Here is a 21585-nt window from a genome sequence, read left to right as displayed (position 1 = left end):
GGTAGAAGGATGAAGCCGTGCAATGAGATCTGTGAACAAGAAACTGTCAAAGGCCCGAGGAATTATCCCCGGGTAGATACTCCGACGCTCAACTCAGTAGAGTGCAGTAGGCAGTCGGGCCGAGTAGTTGGAGAACAATGCTGGTTTGAGCAGTATAACGGTGTAAGAGCTAGAAGTTGGGATCCTTAACATCGAGTTGGGAGTACCTTTTTATAGCCGAGGGCTCGTGTCCTGATCGGATTAGGCTTTCAGGGTTGCTAGGATGAGGTTAACCGCTAAGGTCTTCGAGATGAGTCCTAATCCCCAACGGGGTTGTCCCCTTCCGCTCTCCTACTCTTAGTTGTGATTATCCACATAACATGGAGTTGACGTGGTTGGGAGGATAAGGTGGGGACCACGGAAGTAGCATATCGTTGTCGTGGCCGTGGAGTCGGTGTATGCCACGAAGATGGTAGCGCGGCGCTAACGTGGCCAAGGTGACTGGGTGCCCAACTTTCAGAGTTGCTAGGATGAGGTTAACCGCTAAGGTCTTCGGGATGAGTCCTAATCCCCAACGGGGTTGTCCCCTTCCGCTCTCCTACTCTTAGTTGTGATTATCCACATAACGTGGAGTTGACGTGGTTGGGAGGATAAGGTGGGGACCATGGAAGTAGCATATCGCTGTCGTGGCCGTGGAGTCGATGTATGCCACGAAGATGGTAGCGCGGCGCTGACATGGCCAAGGTGACTGGGTGGCCACGTGGCACCCAGAGCCAGCTCAGCCCTTATCCAAACAATTGTGATATGGTATATTCATCATCTAGGACAAAACTAATAAATTAAAAGGTAAAAGACTTAAACATACCCTAAGTTTTTCTAATATACTTAATTATACCTTGTGAGCAGATGCCACTAGACTTAAACATACCCTACATCAATGAAAGAATTCATTTAAAAATTTGTAAATCCTATTTTGCCCTTCTAAACAAGAAACAAAAGAAAAAGAAATCAAGTGGAAGAAGAATTAGAAAAAGAAAGCACTATTAAATATGTCTAATATTCCATAATAATATTATTAGCAAAGGGCACATAACTAGTTCTCGTAAACCAAGACAAACTATAGAACATTTACAACATAGAAGATTAGGTCGTTCTAGTTAGGGGCGACTACAAGCCAAGTTTTTCACAAGTTATTTGAGCTCGGTTCATTAAAAACTTGATTCAGCTTGATCTAAACCGAGCTTCAAGCTGAGCTTAAGCCCAATATATAAGCATGTTTGCTAATCAAGCCGAGCTCGAGCCCAATAAATCTCGGCTCATGAGGCTCACTAGCTTAGTCAAGCTTATACATATAGAGAATAATAGAAATAAAAAATAAAAATGTTATAAATAATATCTTTTATTTTTATATATAATAATTATTACTTTTTATAATTCTTAATTATTTGCATGCCAAATAAAAATAATTTTTATTTTTTTAAAATATTTGGCTCACAGTTAAATTTGAGCTTATAAGCTTTTGACTCAAGCCAAACTGAGCTCTAACACCATACTTTATTGGTGAGCAAGCTCGAATAATTACATATTCAACTCATGCTCGAATAATTACATATTCAACTCATCTTGGCTCGAATCCACCCCTAATTTAAGAGAGAGATGCAAACCTAGATAGTCGACAAATAGACCTACCGATGAAATAATTTTACCTATAAAATTATGTTTCTACTATTAGAGAAACTCTTTCAACTCCAAAGGAAATCCTTTTAATCTCTTACAATGTCACCATTTTAGAAGATCCTTGGCAACTCCACCCACTCCATTTATTGCTTTTAATGTTTTCTCTCTATTTACCCATTACTGTACTCTTTTTGGTTATTCATTTTTTAATCATTGGTTTAAAAAATCCCGAATCGATTTTAAAAAATTTTTTAAAAAATGGAATAAAAGAGCCAAAAAATGACACTGATGGGCTTTCTCAGTGGAAAAAAGGGAATAATCTAGTAAGACAACAAGAACACTCAAACTAAGACAGACCTAAACAGAGATAAAACACTGCCATTAACAGCAAATTCAACAAGCTAGAGCTCAGCCAGCGTACTATTAAAAGCATCCAGGTTATTGACATCTCGATAGGTCTCTTGAAGCCATCCTTTACTTTCCGAAACACTGTTATGTAAGTACCCTGAACCTATTGGTTACTAGTTAGTAACTACAAAGGAGATTTATACCGGTTCCGGAGGCCGGAGGGGCAATATAAAGTGGAAGGTCTAAATCAGTCCTCAAAGAAGATAATAATTTGAACAATCTCCAAGAATCCGATCTACCATAAAAACTACGTTAAAATAGGTCTTCCATATCACAAAGTCTAAGCCTGTCCAGAAAATCAAACATGGAAGGCCGGAATCCATTATCCATTAACACTCTCAATTACAACAATTTAATATCAACGTCAAAGTTATCATCCTAAACTATATCAACCGTAACCACTAATCATGCTAAAGCCGATAAGTAGCGAAATAGCCTTGTAGCGCTTCTCTGCGGCAAGGTAAGAGGGAGAAACCATCCACTCTCCACTGAACACATAAGCCTTTAATTTCCAACTCTGCACATAGCTCTACCTCTGCCCTGAATCGGGAGAACCATCTCCGTAAGAAACCAGGCCCTTCTTTCCATCGGGGCTACCAGAAGATGATCTGGATCCATCCTTGCTTGCATGCCTGGTAGGTGAGGGTGAGGAATCTGGACTCCTTGACAAGGCCGGGTTCCTACTCCTGCTCCTGCTCCTAGAAGGTGATCTTCGTTTCTCAGCTCTTGAGGACCCACGGGACCTAGATTTTTCAACAGGAGATTTGCTACGCACTGGACTGCGACTATAACGGCCTCTCCCCCGATAGCGAATCGGACTGCGAGACACACTACGGCTACGTGTCCTGCTTCTTCTGCTCCTGTATCTGTAAATAGGTTTTCAAAATGGACAATCCATTTTAGTGGCAAGATCATTACCGTCTAGCATTATAGCATGTCAAATTGAAATTAAAGACTGCTAAGGTTCCAATGCAGTTTTTCTTATCAACACAAGCACAATCAAACTATGAAAAGATGGGAATCAACACACGGTACAAACAAATGTGCCTAAACAGTTTTCAGTAAAAGTAGTAGTTGAGACATAATCAGAACAAAATAGAATATAACCATTTTCATTTGATACAATGCAATTAAGCAATAGAACATCTCAGGACACCACAGATCTAGACAAAATATGGAGCTGATCATGAACTTTTCAGGTACAACCTTCACCAGAAATATCACATCTCTTGATCAGGCTTAGATATCTATAAATTCGTTCATTCCTGTGGCCCATTGCAAGTACATCTTCTGCACAGAAAACATGCATTGTCCATTCTAGAAACCGTGCCCGATAATAAGACGATTCATCTTGAGTTCAGGTTTCTGAGCTTACAGCATAAGATATAAATACGTGTGGTCTTATATTACAATAAGCTCAATATTGACTTGCACCAACATCAGAAGTTCATGTAGCTGAACCCACATGGTTGAGCCTTGATATAAGGCTAAAATGATGACGACGATGATTGCGGTGTACCAATATAGATATAAGTATCTACTCGTAAAAAAAAATGCCGAACTAGTAGCTGCTTTTATTAATAAAAATAACACAATCTGCAGTTATGAAGAATAAGAATTATGCAGAAGATGTCAAACCTTGGAGGAGTTCGGCCTCTTGGAGGACTTCTATAACGCCTAGGTGATCGATCAGAGTAGCCCCTATAGCTTGAATATCTGGTCACAAGGACACGTACATTCAATATCGTTAGCAGTTAAATAAAACCAATCCAATAACATAATTGTACAAGACAGAATTCAACACTCTTCAGAATGCTCTTTACCGGTCACGACTATAGCGAGACCTAACAGGAGACCTATCTGGAGATGGTGTCCGATATCGCCGTGCATAAGAATATCTCTGGCTGAAACCCCGTCCCCTCCGTATACGCTTGGGAGATTCATCAGGTGAAACACTTCTTGACAAGCTCCTGCGGCGCCCAGGGCTCACAGGACTCCTTGAATAGCTGCGGCGATTATTCCTGCTAGGCGCTTTTACTGGACTTCTACTAATGCTTCTTCGAGAGGGACCTCTCACTGGGCTTCTACTCAAGCTTCTTCTTGATGCCCTAACTGGGCTCCTACTCAAGCTTCTTCGTGGGGACCTCACAGGACTTCTACTTACACTCCTCCGTACAGACCTAACAGGGCTTCTACTTACACTCCTCCGTGCAGATCTAACAGGGCTTCTGCTTATTGTCCTTTGAGCGGGAGCTCTTGGAGGCGTCTGGCTAGGGCTTCTTTGTGAAAGAGACTTCATTGAGCCTCTGCTAACACTTCTTTGCTGTCGAACTCTTATTGGACTCCTACTTATGCTTCTCTCCAGTTTGCTCCTCACAGGACTTCTGCTGATACTTCTTCTAGCAGGACTCCCACTACTAACGCTTCTTCTATCTGGACTTCTGCTAATACTCCTGCTTCGAGGCGATGCCCGTTTGGGACTTCCATCAGCACTTGGTGTTGGACTCCTGGTCATGCTTCTCTTGGGGCTCACACTTGGACTCTTGCTCAAGCTTCTCCTAGGACTAATACTCATACTCTTACTCATGGTCCTTTTTGGGCTCATGCTCCGGCTCCTGTTCATCATCAAACTTTAGTAAAATGCCAGATCTTAAAAGTTGACAAGCATAAATAACTAAGCAATAAGAATTGGAAAACCTAGATTTGCTTGGCCGATCATCCACTACATCAGGCTGTCTATCTGCACTTCTGTCAGTTCTAGCTGTTTCCTGAATTCCATTGCTCTGCAGCTCCCCATTTTCCCTTGGGGATTCATCTTCATGTTCAACCATATCGGTTGCTTCAAATTTCTTCTGGCGAGCAACAGCACCCTCCTCCTTGGTTAAAGGAGATTGATTTGTAGCTGCAGCAAAGTTATACAAGAAGTGATGCTATTGGATACATAATCAAATTATATGGCATTGTAGTATTATATGCAGAAACTCTCTAGACAAGTACAAATTAGGACAAATTGGAAACTACAAAATCACTAAAAAACCAGCACAGAAGCTGAAGCTGGAAAAACAATGGTTGTGAGATTATATAGGCAACAGGAGGGATACCACATTGAAAGATGAAGCTCAACAAAAAGACAGGCACAAGACTTCATTTGACCACAAGATGCATAACCATGGGGGAAGCTTAGGCTCAAAACAAAATGATTATAGGATTTCCTCCAACAATTAGAGGGATAACAATGTTGCATGATGAATCAGGAAAAAAGAGAAAGAAAGATAGTTAATAAATTTCAGGGAGCAACAGGTAAACCCTGCAAAACATACAACTGTCTGTGACCCTAAAACATACAAATAGAAAGACATGATATCACAGTAGTAGGACTTCCAGAAAATGTGAAGGATGTTCACAGAAAGCACTGACCATAAGACAACAAGACAGAAGCAAAGCACTCAAAATATATAGTTTATAAAAATATAAAAAAAGTGAGCTAAAAAACAAGAGTTCAAGTCTACCAGGCATCTGAGAAGTGCTTTTCGATTTCCGTGCTTGCCTGGAAGCATCAGGCCCATCAATCTCCGAGCTGCTTTCACTAGTACTGCCCTCAGTGTCACTGGAACTATCTGACATCCTTCTAGGAAAACAAGAAACAAAATTCAGCATTATATAAATAAAAGATACTTATAACCTAATAGTGATTTTGTGCAAAACAGAATGCTAAAAAGAAAAATAAAACCTCAGAGCTCCATAAGATTCAGAGTAATTTTGCTCTCTTATTCAGGGTACAGATAGAGAAAAACTTGACAGCAACTTAGTTCCATTTATAAGAAACTCCAACAATACCACCTTATTGAGCTGGCAAACTTACACATTAAACAGAGCTCAGGTGGAAGGAACACTCTCTTTATAAGCAATGTAGAAGGGAACACTCACTGAAGCAAAACTCTAAGCAAAAGGAACATGGTATACATGTCTGAAAATACATGAGCAGCCCAGTGCATGAGGCTCCCTCCAATGCAGGGTCTGGGGAGGGATAAAAGTAAATTTGAACAAGAACTATCAGAAAACTCAATGACATATTTGTCAAATATGCCAACAAAATCAACAAGAGAACCAAGATTTTCTCGCTTTTGAAGGGAAAAGTGCACTTTTAATCAGTTGGACTAAATATTCCACTACAGGGCTTAGTCACAGTTCCTATATACAAAAACCAGATAGAATAAATAAAATCATTTCTGTCTTTTCCCTTTCATGATATTAAACAGATACTAAACATGACAAAAAAAGATGATATGCTCACATTGCTTTTTCCACAAGACATCCTGATAGAAATATGAACGCGGAGCAATAATTCTCAAAAAAAAATGAAGGCGGACCAAGAATAAGATGCAACAATATCAAGTCATTGTTATCCTCTAGAATTATACTAAGAAGTAATTGAAATTTTGTTGAATGAAAGATGGGTAATAACAGAAGATAGCCAAAACACTGATAAATTAATTTAGTGATCACACTATAGCAACCTTTTTGATCTGCGCCTTGGTCTCTTGTCACGCCTTCTCCGCCGTTTTTCACGCCGTTTATCTCTTCTTCTTCTCCCATGTCTATACTTGTCTCTCTTAGATGACCTCTTTCTTTTCCTACGTCTGTCATCACTTGAAGAGCTAATATCAGATGATGATGATGAATATGAATCCGAGTCACTATCAGATTCAGATGTTTCACTTTCAGTATCTAATGAAGTATCCGATTCAGATGAATAATATCTTCTTCTCTTTTTCCTCTTTCTCTCTCTTGATTTCTTGTCTTTCCCCCTCCGTCTTACTTCAGGACTATCAGCATCGGAAGCATCCTTCCCTCCTTTGGATTTACTTGTTCTCTTTTTATCTGCAAATTGATCAAACCATCAAACAACAAAATTTTTTTCAAAACTGGCAAACAGAAAAGATGATATGCTAAACAAACATACACGTATTCAATACACTGAGAACGTGAGGAGATTTCGATACACTAAGAAGATGTGAGGGGAATGCAGTATACTGAAAGGCATGTATTCAACACACACAAAAATGATATTGTCATTGGATCAAGACTGGTTTGTGTCATGGTAAACCTGATCCCAACCTGACAAGCAAATGTGCAGAACTAGTTCCAAACCAAACCCCTAAAGGGTCCATAAACAGGAATATTGGGTCCGACCTGATAAAAACCAATTATGATTCATGATTCAATTATGATTGAGAGCTATACTTTTAACCTGTAATTTGACAATAAACCTACTTATTTGTTAAATTGGCATATTTAAGCATCATACAAATACATCACGAGAAAAACAGGAATTTATGGTGAGAGAAAAAAAAACAAGTGTGAGAATCCCAATTATAATCGGGACACATAATACAAATCTAAGGCTGTGTTTGGCAAGTCTTTTCCATTTGGTAACGACAAGCTGATACTCTTAACGGTCCCTCTCCCCATTTTGTCCAAATCTCACAAGTCCCCAAACCCCAAAAATATAGTGAAAAAAACAACAAAAACAAAAAACTGTCATTCAAAAGTTTATCAAATAGAGATTACATATGCAAAATTGTATTACCAATATTCAGCTTAGTATTTTAGTTTATCAAATAGACATTACATATGCAAAATTGTATTACCAATATTCAGCTTAGTATTTTACCCAGATTCTTTTTTGTATGCACGTTTTTATCTTGTAAGAATAGAAATAGTACCATTCTCCATCATAGCTGTTCCATGATATTTTCCCTCGTGGAGTTCACCACAATTAATGATTTTAACTGGAGCAGCAGGTTTTCCCTTTTCAGTACCCACACGTTCAATCTTCTTCAATGTTTCCTTTCCTTGCAAAATCTTTCCAAAAACAACGTGCTTCCTGTTGAAAATAAGCATCAGATGATCAAATCATAAATATGTTTTAATTGTGCCCATGAAACAACAAAAAAAGTAAATATGCACAGTTTATCAATAAGAAATAGAAACGAAACAAACCCATCAAGGTGTGGTGTAGCCTTGAAGGTAATGAAGAATTGAGAACCATTGGTGTTGGAACCGGCATTCGCCATGGATAGAAGGCCAGGTCCATCATGATTAAGCTTGAAGGATTCATCTGGAACAATTCAGAGATTCAATGGTTATTAATGGATCTAAACCAGGAAAGATGAACCATTTGGACTTCAGAAGTAATAGGTCAGACTTAGACAACATGATACATGAAATACTCAAAACTAAGGAAAATGTATTCCTCCTATCATGTAAGCATGCATATTGCACATAAAGAAATTATTTGCACCAGTATAGCCAATGGGCATGCAAGATTATACAGAATACAGGGAACAGACAAACAGGTAGCACCTTCCCCTTAACAGAAAACAAATGGATTGTGTAGCATAACATGAACCAATATATCAAGAGAGTACCTTTACCAAAAAGATCCTGGCACTAATACGGACAATCCCCTCTGTACCCAACAAGTTTTCAATTGTTCCCTTGTAAATTTCATAATAATTAAACAAACAACCAATACTTAAACCTAACATAACATGAAGCAATATACTGACACAGTACCTTCACGGAACACATGTTGGCACTTGTAAACAGACTCCACTCTGGATATCCAACAAGTGAGCATATTCTTTAGTTGTGTAAAACAAACAAACACATGCATTGACATTCAACTAAACCATAATAGATGGACTTATTTCATACACCACTGAACAAAATGTAAATAAAAAAATAGTATACTTGCATATTTTAACATGATTACCTAGAAATCTAGAAAATACAAATTATAGATGCTGATACCAGATATTTGCACTATACTAATATTACTAGCAGATGACACTTGCATTGACGGAATTCATGTTTAATCTCCACATAGTGCACATGCAAATACATACACATGATACAAAATATACATATCAAGTCAATTGGTGTGAAGTATGGGCAATCATGGTGATTCTGGTACTGGATGAATCTTTAGAGATAACTAAAATGCAAATTATTCTATAGACACAACTAAGGAGCTATATTATTCATCTTATCAGGGCCCAATGGAGTGGGAGATTCAACAAGAGCTGAAAATTTTTTTTTGATAGAAAGAGCTGAAATTCTACAAGGCCTGAGACTGGGTAAACATTTGGATTTCAAGAACATTATAATGAAAGGGCCTCCCCAGTTGTGGTGCACAGGCCCATAAACAATATGCAAGGTTCATGGCCTTACCAGCATATTTTTGAGGGAAACAAGTTATTTAAAAATAGAATCTGTTGCTATTTCAACTGGGTTCCAAGACCAGAAAATTGTTTGGCAGATTCATTGGCCAAACATCAGTGAATAGGGCTCAGTTATTGCCGTGGTGCTATCATAATGAAAGATGTAATTGCATAGCTCAGGTTTTAGGAAGCTGGCATTGGCCTAACAACTTTATGGGTGTTGAGCATATCTGGTAAATATTCAATTCTTTTCTGCAAATTACATGCATACATATAGGACATTACAGGAAAACTAGCCACTGGTAGGGCTACACCGTGGGGGTCCACCCGAAATTCCTTAAACCTGGTACTAAGTCATTCTCTTTAAATTGCCAGGAACAACCATAACTTACTTTCATATGTATAAAATAGAGATGGCAATTGGTTTGCTTCTTTGCAGAACAAGTTCACTCCAAGCCTGACCAAATTGAGCTAACATGAAACTAATGACTACTGGAAGAGATGGGAAAAATAGGTGGCAGGGCAAGAAACAGAACACAAACTTAAAACATGCTCTCTGGGATAGGAGATGAAAATTCCTTTATTTATTCTTTGTACATTTATTTATGTGTTTTTGCCCAGAAGGTTAAATGAGTATGGATCTCCTGAACGCAAAAAAAAAAAACATGTGAGCATGGCATCCAGCCACCCATCGGAAAATCTCCCATACATGCATGTCTTATTCTTGGGAGGTGCTCCAATCGAGCTCTCAGAGTGATTGCGGGGTTTTTGCTTTTAGGAAATCCCATCTCAGGTTAACTAAGAGAACACAATCGGACAGGTTGAGCTACCTGAGCCTAAATTAGATATAGTGCCTTGTAGGCCCAACCCACCCAGGACAACGGAGATTACCCAGTTACCCTGTAAATTGTCAATTTGATATCCATAGATGCACAAATGCAATGTATTACACAAAATGGACATTTTTTATTGCAACTTCATATATAAAGTCATGCTTCAGCAATAAAGGCTTTGTTTGCAAAGGCCCATTCATGTTTCATCTACTAACAGTAATCCAGTCATAGAAAATAATAAAATGCAAAAGCACCAACAATAAATCCTCAGTTCCTCACCTGCAAACTTCCCCCCATATATGCTCTCTCCACCAGTACCTGCAATAAATAAATAAATAAATAAAAGATAGCCTATGAAAATGATTACTAAAGGAAAAAAAATGTTTTTGCCTTTTTTATGAAAAAAAGAAACCACATTTACTGTCTTCAATAAAAAGTATCCCGGATGCAAAGAAGAAAGCCAAGAATATATGTGATGCATAAACTACAGGTTAAGATAACCTTAATGTAATGATCCCTTCACGGTTATTGAACAAGTAGCCTCGTACTGAGAATCCACTTCCTTTTTAAAATTGGTCTGGGAAGGGATGGGATGAGAGAGAAAATTGATTCTCATTTTTGTCATCCTATGTTTTGTTGCTGATAACAATAAAAAGGTCATCACCCAATGTTGGTCCCAGCCATTGGGGTCTTTGGTGGGTAGACAGACTAATAGAACCTTGTTTTTTTTTCAAACTTGCCAGCCCAAGATTTTACCATTACACCAAGTAATGGTCCCGTGCAGAGAACAAATATATGAAAAAATTAACTTTCTAGTATTTAATTGCTGAGAAATTTTGGTTCATAATAGGCCAAATTACAGACACCCAACCTGTATTTACAGGGATGTGACATTTAACCTCCTCTCCCCCAAAACTTGGTTCTGCAACAAATTTTACTTCAGTATTCCAACACTTTGCACCTGGCACTACCATTGTCAATTAATTACATGGAATATTCCCAATTTGGCATATGACTGTCACGTGTGAGTTTGTAAAACCCTAAACTACCTTATGATATTTTCTGAGACCATTTTGCCCTTTTATATTAGTTTTTCTAAAATCCTAACTCCTATGTGTTTCTATTTTTTTTTATCAACTCCTATGTGTTTCTCTCAAGTTTCTTAGGAATCAAAAATGATAGCAACTCACACCCTCTGCGGAACTACTGCTGAATGAGAACATTGTTTTGCTTGCAACAAAAATTACTTCTGGATTCCATCCCTTTGCACCTGCCACTACCATTCAGTCAGTTAATAGATGGAATATTCCCAATTTCTGCTATGACTGTCATGTGAGAGTTAATACACTCCTAAAACATCATACTACTTTATGATATCTTCTGAAGATCATTTTGCCCTTTTATCTTAGTTTTTCTAAAACCGTAACTCCTATATGTTTCTCTCAAGTTTCTTTCAAAGCTGGTAGCAACACCCTCTGTGGAATTACTGCTGAATGAGTAACTCATCTTCAACACCTTGAACAAGCGACTGATCTTTATATTTTGATTTACCCATAAGTATTTCAACATCTTTGGTGAGAGTTTCATCCAAACTATTTGAAAAGACATTGACCCAGTCTGTAGAAGATATTGTGCTCTAGAATGGGTGTTTTCATAATTTGTCATTACCACAAATGGGCAATTTGATGCCTTACTTTACAGTTTACACTTCTTCATGTTTGGGCTTTTGGGCCAGGCCCATTCAAATGATCATTAACCCTAGTAAGGCATCAAATGATCATGGCCAAAATGCAGGAATCCAAAAGTAGAGGGGTGTCTTTGTCGCAAAAAGTTTGGGGAGCTAAGTGTCATGTCATGACCCTCAAAGCACATGGTGGATGTCTGTAACTTACCCTGGATAATATAATTTGGTCCATCTTTGCACATCAATTTGTATGTTGAATAATGCATACATGGCAGTCACCCATTCTAGCAGCCAGCATAGCATAATTAAGTATCCATGTCATATCAAATTCACTACAAGGGTATTCACCTTGGTCACTGCCTAAACAACCAAGGCTAACAGGTTTTCCCATGGCATCAAAACAACAAAATTTACAATTAACAGGTCAATGGTTCAGTCATCTAGGTCAACAAGTCATTGACCAAGTCAACAGATTTTTGTAATCCAGCTGGTTGAACGGACCTGCAGTTGTGACCAGGTCATCAAGTCACCGGATGAACTCACTGGGTTAATGAACAGTTAAAAACATTGGTCACATGGGCATTCTCCTCAATTTCTTAATCTCCTCACCATGGTAACACTGTTTTAGAAAGATGCCACATCCCTCATTTTGGGATTAGAAACCACATTGTTTTCCTTCTGCGCCACAAAACAAGCACCAGAAAGGCAAAATGGAATCTAACAGGAATATTCCCTTTTTCTCATCCATTTCTCAGCAACCAAATGAGCCCTAAGCATTAATTCCAATCATTTCAAAGGTTTCAGGAACATGAATACATGTGAATAAAAGATGCAATGGAGATACAACACATACCATCTCCCCTGGAAAAATCACCACCCTGCAAAACAAAAATCAGTCATTAGCCCAATGTCTAACAAAAAGACCAATGTCCATACAAACTGGCTTGGGTAGGATGAAGCTCAGTAAACTTATGAGGATGGACAACTCAGTAAGTACAACCTTAAAAATTTACATCACAAGAAAAGCAGTCGTGACCATCAGCCCTGTATCCTACAGCATAAACAATGGTAACTGGCTAAAGGACAAAGGCCATCACTTCTAACTAATACTAACGAGACAAAATAATCCTTACCGATCAAAAAGAATATAGAATAAAAATGCTTGGAGGCAGTGAACGACAAACAAATCTTTCAAAAGAAATTACAGGAGTAAGAAAGAACAATTTGTGGACATACCTGAGCCATGAATCCTCTAATGATTCGATGGAAAAAAGATCCTTTGTAATGTAGATGCTTTCCAGTTGTAGAGCCAATTCCTTTTTCACCTACAAATGCATAAATTTTTAAAGAAATTAGAATTTTGTATCTTTTTTATAGATAGAAATTAGAATTTTGTATTTTTCCCCTAATTTCTTCATCCACTGCCAATGAGTAAAACAATATTACAAGACCAGCCCAAGATTGTCCAACTATCAAACTATCACCAAAAAGCAAATTTCTAGTAATGATTAATGAAGAGTTTTGAACTTCGTAAAATTATACAAACCCTTCCAGCCCCCAATAACAATCCAGCAGAACCATCAACCTGTGAAACATGATGTTTTGAAAGTCCAAGCACTACCAAAATAAAGCAGTATTAATGAATAAAAAAGCAATTTCTAATTAATAATTTATAATTCAGTAATAAAAGAAATCAACCACTACAAATGTAGTATCAATAAAAAACTCATTATGGGTTCATTGATCAGGAGCAAATTCAGTATTAATATAAAATGGTTGGGACTCAGGGCCAGCTACAGGTACCATTCTAGGTGTTCCTCAAAGGTCGGCCTACAGTGAAATTTAGGGAGCATCTGTAATGGGAGGGAGTTACCTCTTGTCAAATCTATCCTGGAACTTTTGTCTTCTGTAACAACAAGAATAAAACCACCTCAAACCGGTCCTCCATACAAATAGAGGTTTATCTTGGAAACTGAAGCTGAGAAGAGGATTGAGAACTTCTGAAACTATGGAAGTCAGGAACCATTTGGAAGATTTTAAAAGTATTTTCCTCTTTCCATCCAGGATAGACAGGAATTTAGTGCCAAACCCAAATCATTCTTCTTCTTGTGGTTCATTTTTTAAAAGACTTTACCAGAACAAGCAATTATAACAACCTTTTCCTGCTAAGGGTGACAATTACCAAAAAATGAAGGATAAGGGTGACTAATAGAAACCACACACACACAAGGTCATACAAAGTGCTCCTTCCCTACCTAGGAACTCAGCTAGAGAATTAGCTAATGTCAGAAATCATCCAAACAAGCTGTTCAAAAGGGCAGAAAGGTTTTGCCTCTCTAAACATAGGTTCGAAGGACCAATAAATTCTTTATCCAAGGACATCCACATAATTCTACTTGCCAAATAGTAACATACAAACAATAGAAAAAAGGGCAGCCCAGTGCACAAGGCTCCCACCAATGCGGGGTCTGAGGAGAGACAGATGTATGCAGCCTTACCCCTGCACATACAGAGAGGATGTTTCCAAGATTTGAACACCTTGGAGATGCACTCAGCAGTATTTTGTAAGCATGGTTTATTAATGGATCTTTAGCTGCTTCATTATGAGGACAAGAAAAGAGTGGAGATATCCATGAGAGTTGTTGGATGATAAATAAATGATATGGGAAACAATAAAAAAGAACCTAACAATAAAACTGTCTGTAATACTGTACTTCAATCTTTAATACCTCAAACAAACAGTAAACAAATAAAAAGGGTATGAACTGTAATGGGGTCCATCCTTTTTTTTACAAATAATGGGGTTGGGGTCCATCCTTTCCTCCATTGTATTTCTTGCTTTGAAATTTTCTAGGATAAATAATGCCTCTGTTATCAAACCCGAATAATAATATTAACAACAACATTAGGGTATGATCAAATATATTAATGTTTTTTGGACTTATGGGTAATATAATTTTAAGGATGGCTGCTAACATTAATTATGATGATATTACCCTGAGGCCCACTGGCCATACCACAGAGAGCTTGCAGTTCCACTGGTTTGATCCCAATCCTCCTCTTTTGGAGGAATGCCAATTGACCACATCCACTATTGGGCCATTAACATTATAGTAATAATCTATAGAAAATATAAAAAGTCTGCAAAACCTTAACAGGTCATTGCAACCATCAAATCTAATTTACCATGTCTTCCACTGTAATCAAGGATGCAAAAAACACATACAAAATTAAGTCTAAATGTTATCATGTATTACCTGTACAGAGTGCTCGAAAATTTTCAGCCGTCCTCGGAACAACATCATGGAAGAGCTGCAAAACCCAAAAATCTAATCGATAACGTATACAGAAATTCTAATTTGGCTGTCCTGCCAAGGTAGTAAGAAAGAGGGGCAGGTAAAACATAGAAAATATAGCGCAGCAACACCTATACCAGATTTTTTTTCCAGACGACAAAATTAAGAAGCTAACCTCAAATATCATTTTTTCAGCTGGATCTCCATCAATAGATACATCCAGGAAGACAAGTGGGTTCTTCCTTTTAGTCATTTTCTCCAATTTCGAGAATTACAGGATCAGGTCCCAGCACTACAAATTATCTGTCAACACAGCAGCAATAACATTCAATAAGCAACCTACTCTATACCATAAAAAATAAAAGGCAAGCAAAATTCAATAAATCAATGTACATGCTACATATAACCAATATTATACGGGAACAAATTATACGGGAACAATATTATACGGGAACAAATTATAAATATTGGTGGAAATTCCAAAATGCAACCTAACTAACAGAATGACGAGTATCAGAGGTCAATGTTCTCTTTCCAATAGGCATGTAACCAAAAATTAAGAAAAAAAAAAACAAACAAAAATAATGAATTCTACGTCCATATTCATCGATCAAATAAGACCTCCCATAATTTTCTCCATTTTACTTCGGAGAGAATTCAGACAACAATGATGAAATCAATCAAAAGAGAACAACTCTAGATCATGCATCTAGAACCTTCCTTCAAAAACTATACCGAAATAGATAGACACGGATTAGCGCAAAAAGTTATGCGCTTTGGCACATCTACGGAAACACAGTCTTTCCTCGACTGGAAGTACAACATGCAAAATCGTATAATCAACGCCTACAGATCGGTATAAAACCAAAACCCTAAACCCTAGCTGATTTTCTAGACCTCCCAGCTCCGTGAAGAAACATATATCATCATGCAAGCTAACAAATCAACTACCACGCCAGAAAAGAAATAAAACAAAACAAAGCCCAGAAACCAACAATCACCAGATTACATTCAAAATCGTAAGAAACAATGCAGATAAATTACGAGAAGTTGAGAGATTACAGAGAATATCGTGAAGAACACGGGATTTTGATCAAAAAAGAGAATAAGATATACGGGAGAGACAGGGAAATTAATTAAAGAAATTAAATAACGGAATATCTGAGAAACCCTAGTTCCACCTGAGATATGCTGCTAGCGTTGCTTCTCCACAGAAATCTGAAGACGGAAGAGAAACGCAAGAAAACCTAGATGTCACTTAAGCCTTAGCCTCTCAGCTGGATACAAGTACGAAAATACCCCTACTACCGTGGGAAACAAATCAGAACCGCACTAAAATTTCCTCAGTGATGGAAGGAGGCAGTACTATTATCGGAGGGCGTGTGTTAATACATGTCTCTGTCTTGGATAAGTGCATTGTCCCGGTTGTGAGGGTCAATCTGTGGAAATGTGAATTAGGAATGATTTGATGACGTGGAACTCCAGTAGCATCTTAGGGTCATGGATCGAGCCAAGTGGACCAGGCAGGGTCTGTTTGTGGAAGAGAAATGAGCCAGGAAGTTTCTACGAACTCGATGCCTGAAAAAAAGAAAACGAAGGAAAATCATCATCACATCACAATTAAAAAAAACTAGCGGGGACAATCTGAATGGTTGAATAATTTTATTTATTATTAATTATTTGATAAATTAATAATCAAAATTTTCTGTTAATTAATTAAAAGTATTCAAAGTTATTGTTATATAATATTTAAATTTTTAATAATTGTATTTTTATTTAATGTTGACTTACAAAAAAATAATTATTGTTAATTTATTATGAATAAATTTAGTTTTATTAGTAAGTTGAACTAATTTTAATAATTATAATCATTTGTAGTAATAATTTGTTAATTTCATTATTTTTAAATAAATTTTTGGTTGACTTTAAATAAATAAAAATAACTACAAAGACTAATATTTTTATTAATTTCATTAATAATTAACAATTATATATAGGAATGACAAGGGGCCAGGGCACCCAATAAATTTTGATTGTTAACAATAACTCTGAATACTTTTAATTAATTAGTAATAAATAAAATTATTAAAACCTTTTCAATTTTCTCGTGCATCTCACGAGTCCCCACTAATTTACATTTCAGCGGGAAGGTGGTGCGCAGTAGGCACCTCACGAATTCGGTGCTTGCAGTGTATCTGTGCACACGTGGAATTGTGAAAAAGTAAAAAGCCAAGGGGTCGTTTGTGGATTTGTGCTCTATCTTTATAATGTAAGTCAAATCTAACGGTTAAAAGAAGTTACGTATATGGGCTCTAATGCATGATTTGGGTCAAACCATTGTCGTGCTTGCCAACAAAACCTAAGGCTTAAATCCTACACAACAGGATCAAACCGCCTCTTCCCTTGTGCACATCTTTCTCTCTCTATGTTTATAGTATCCATCAAACTTTGGCACTCATCCATGTAGATTAGAATAAGATTGTTAAGATTTGGTGTTACACCAATAACAACAACGGATTCACGAGAGGAGAGGCGATGGTGGGTATGACAATATCAGAGAGGTCGTTGGGAAGCAATGGCTAAGGCACATCGAATACATTGTTTTCTATGGCGAAGGGAATTGCATGTACACCGAAGGTTGGGAAAGGCTACTTTGAATCAACTACCAAGTTAACTAAAAAAATAATATATGTTCATTACTATGCTGACAAATCCACTTCCACCCTAGATTTCTCTGCTAAGGACTTGGCTAATATTGGATTCAAACTGAATGAGATGCTCATCCTCGACACTAATTATATTTCTTCCCTAAAATGATGACTCAAGTATGAAGGACCATCAGGTAGTGATGAGTTCCCTCCACCTGTATTGCCTCTACGCATAGGGGGTATTCAAAAAATATTGTTCCATGTAAAAGAGATGACATATCTGCCCTTACAGCTGTTGCTTCTTCAATAGGCTAGACCATGCAGCAATCACATGTGAGTTCTGTTGTGAATGAACTTGGATTTCCTATAGAGCAATTATTAGAGTTGGAGTTTTACCTTTGTCACTGACTCACTGGTTTCCTTTTCAATACATTTCCCCTCTTTTTCTTCCTTGTCATGCCAGGACTTCTCCAAGTATAGACTAAAAATACCACTGATTTTAAATAGCTTCCTTGGCAAACAATATAATTGTTATTGTACCTTTAATTTCCATGTTGTTGGAATTAGGAGTCTTATTCTTTCTTCTTGTAAATTGAAACTTAGAAGATCATTCTTGTAAATTGCTACTTACCTGAATTTCAAGTTTTTGTAAGTGCAGCAAGCTTCAAAATAAGCAAGTCACAATAGAAATCTCCTTCATATCCATGAAGTACGTGTGCTAAGTATAGATTTTTCAGATGATTGAATGTTGTAGGAAACATCCTTAGCACCACTCCAAAAGCTGAGAACTATAGATGTTTAATAAAAAAGATAGACAAGTTAAATCGGAGAACCCATCTCGATATATTATCACATGGGTTCATGTAATCCACCTCTATAAAATGCTCTAGCACATAAAGATGCTCGATCCTAGGCGAGCAATCGAGATCCTTGATGAAGCTGCGAATATTCGATTGTTGTTGTTGAAGATGTTCGACCTCTGTTAATCTCCTTTACAACAGTGGGTACTTCCAAGGCAAATGTCGTTAATGTCACAAACTTGTTACAAAACTTTGAGAGATCGGAATCAATACCAAGCTCGAAAGCACGGGGCAACTACTCATTAGATGATCGAATGCACCACCAATGAAAGTGACGTTATGAATATTGAGGAATGTGAGGTGATGAAAGCCGTTGATTGACAAATGGGGTGGCTTGGATTGACAACAACCAACCAGCTTCAAAGAAGTTAGTTGACATGAAAATAAACAATGAGGTAGGTTGTAGAGATCACCTATCTATATGGGAACAACTTTGTTGGTGAGGGTCTTTTAGTATTCATCTTACAACAGAAAACCATAAATTAACAGAGGGCAATATGCATAGTACAACTATCACCCTCTACTCACAGGGTTTTTCTTGATTGTCGGTGACAACAAAATCTGATTATGGTGTTGCTGCATGAAGGTCTCATGTGCTTTTGCAACTCCTATGACCGTTTTGGTCACTCGTGGCAACAGTACAAAAGAACACCCGAAAACATCATAGATTATGAAAATGAAAAAGTAATTTTTTTCCTAATAATACTAACTTCTTAAGATATCGTGGAATAAATCTCAAATCTACCCAGGATTTCGATGTTCAAGAAATTCTCGAATTGGCTCACATGATTGGAGCGGCATTTACCAAATTTTATCTCATTGATACTATTCACCCATCAATGTGCCATCATCATAATCATGTTCTAACATTGGGCCAACAGTTCACAATTGCTAGTTATTGAAGCATGTGTTTAAGGTTTCCATTTACCTATTTTACACTATAATTGAAGTCATAGTGGTCATGGTCATATAGGAAAATAAGAAATCTTCTAGTACTTTTGTTTCTTATTAATGAAAATAAAAGGAGAGCATGTGATGTAGGACCAACTCAGTTATAGTCAATAAAGAATGTTGAACGGTCTTATTGAGTAGAGTTTTATGGTTGTCAATGGTTGTAATGGCTTCTTGGAGGAATAAGAAAGAAATTAATGAGAGAAAGAAGAGAGAATCACTCATATGGTGCTTAGAATCACCCCAGGGCATGGGAATCACTCGCCATACCTAGCATAAGTTGAAGAAAACTCAATATGATTCATTTACTTTGTGTAAAACATCCATACATATTTATAGACTATAAACTCATAATAATCTTACGAGTCAAATTGTTAAACACATAATAGTCTTATGAATCAAACTATTAGACTCAATAATCCAATTAGGACTCAAACTAACTTGTCATATCCTATTTCAATTCAAATAAGACTTAGTAATTCTAACCATACTTATGTAGTAACTGAAATTTTAAACATTAACAAACAATAACTAGACAATTTAAACCCTATCATTAGACTCCATAGAAAATTGCAAACTATAACTAGACAATTTGAACCCACCTGATACTAGAGAATGGGGTAGAGTGTCTTAACTATGGGGAAGGGATAGGGATGGGGTGCCCCGCCTTGAACCCACCTTGTTGCCATTCATATAGAATTGTTAATCATTAGTGAAATTAATAAAAATGTTAGGTTTTGTAATTATTTTTATTTATTTAAAGTTAATCAAAGTTTCATTTAAAAATAATAAAAATAACAACAATTATTAAAATGATTACAAATTATTAATAAAATTAAATTTATTAAATTTTAATATTTGTTCATATTAAATTAACAATAATTATTTGATGTAAATCAACATTAAATAAAAAATGCATAGTTAGTTAACAATAAACTTTGATTATTAATTAATAATAATAAATAAACAAAATTATTAAAATCTTTCAGATTTTTCAGTGCATTGCATGGATCCCCACTAGTTTACATTTCATCACAAAGGTGGTGCCCAATAGGCACCTCACGGATTCGGTGCTTGCAGTATCTATGCACAACACATGGAATTGTGGAAAAGTAAAAAACTGAGGGGTCGTTTGTCGGTTTGTGCTCTATCCGTAATTTTAATATAACGGTTAAAAGAACTTATGTATATAGGTTCTGATGTAGGGGTGATCATTTCAATCAGCTCAGCCTGGCCCGCACAAGCTTGACCTGGAAATTTTGGGCTTGGGCCTGGGTTTTGTCCAAGCCCGAGCCCACATCAAGCCCGTAAATTTTAGGACTAGGCTGGGGCTTAATACTTCAAACCCGACCTGCATATATTTAAACTTACACATTTTGTGTATAATGTATACATGTTATATATATTAAAATTGGTCCTGCCATGTCACCAACCCTCTCCTTGCATGAAACCCTTCATTCTATTTTCTATATTTTTTATTCCACTTAATCATCTCACAACCAATCTTATAGAAGCCTAAGAACTTTGGACTTCCAAGCTTTTCTACAAAAACCCTTGGACTCCCATGCATGTTTTCTCTTTTATTATTTTCAGTCTGATTTTACTCAGGTCTCATATTCAAATTCACTTGAGCATATGTGATTTAGTTTGGAAGAAGCATCTTAGCATTATTTTGCATTCTCCACTTGCTCATATCAGGTACGTATTAGTTTTTTTTTTTTTGCGAAAAATAGATTTGATTTTTTTTGCATTATTGGGTGCATTATTAAGTGTTTTTTCTGATGTCGAGTATCATAAATAAAATAAACTCATTAAAAAATAGACAAAACAACGAAAAAAAGCAATAAAATGAAATTTTTAACCAGGTCATCGTAGAACCCGTTCCAACGATCGGGGCGAAGAAGACAATGGAAACGGATTTTTTCATGACATGTTTTCGATAAAATATCGGGCACATCCAAACCCGAACCGTGTTATGGATAGTTCGCACCAACCGTGCATTACACGGTTAATTACAATAATC

General features: G+C 37.0%; 1 protein-coding gene across 8 annotated transcripts; it reads right to left on the bottom strand.

Annotated features, from left to right (window-relative positions):
• Positions 1–2274: 2274 nt before the first annotated feature.
• Positions 2275–16611, bottom strand: LOC148842854 (Cyclophilin-like peptidyl-prolyl cis-trans isomerase family protein). 8 transcript variants are annotated; one of them, XM_088956507.1, is made up of 14 exons: positions 16285–16611; positions 15279–15406; positions 15065–15119; positions 13044–13132; positions 12661–12685; positions 10403–10441; positions 8068–8185; positions 7791–7951; positions 6582–6945; positions 5574–5692; positions 4762–4966; positions 3888–4679; positions 3703–3780; positions 2275–2930 (listed from the first exon to the last, which is right to left on the bottom strand). In XM_088956507.1, exons 2-14 carry the CDS (start codon positions 15354–15356, stop codon positions 2594–2596), a joined length of 2460 nt encoding a protein of 819 aa, XP_088812633.1. In that variant the 5' UTR covers positions 15357–15406; positions 16285–16611; the 3' UTR covers positions 2275–2593. The 8 variants fall into 8 exon arrangements, with proteins under 8 accessions (XP_088812633.1, XP_088812635.1, XP_088812634.1 ...); XM_088956509.1 differs by having other exon boundaries at positions 5574–5689; XM_088956508.1 differs by having other exon boundaries at positions 16166–16305.
• Positions 16612–21585: the final 4974 nt, after the last annotated feature.

Source organism: Nelumbo lutea, chromosome 8 (genome assembly GCF_056320005.1).
Source record: "Nelumbo lutea isolate HS-2025 chromosome 8, American lotus-T2T, whole genome shotgun sequence".
Taxonomy (NCBI): Eukaryota; Viridiplantae; Streptophyta; class Magnoliopsida; order Proteales; family Nelumbonaceae; genus Nelumbo; species Nelumbo lutea.
The sequence above is the reverse complement of the archived record's forward strand: the minus strand, read 5'-3'. Positions and strand labels throughout refer to the sequence as shown.

What these genes read in the sequence shown, in the direction of transcription:
- LOC148842854 (XM_088956507.1), bottom strand. Translation starts at nt 15,356, where the DNA reads ATGACTAAAAGGAAGAACCCACTTGTCTTCCTGGATGTATCTATTGAT. An exon ending in TTAGAGGATTCATGGCTCAG is followed by an intron (nt 12,686 to 13,043) that starts GTATGTCCACAA and finishes TTTGTTTTGCAG; the next exon opens with GGTGGTGATTTTTCCAGGGG. An exon ending in AAGCACTTCTCAGATGCCTG is followed by an intron (nt 4,967 to 5,573) that starts GTAGACTTGAAC and finishes ACTTTGCTGCAG; the next exon opens with CTACAAATCAATCTCCTTTA.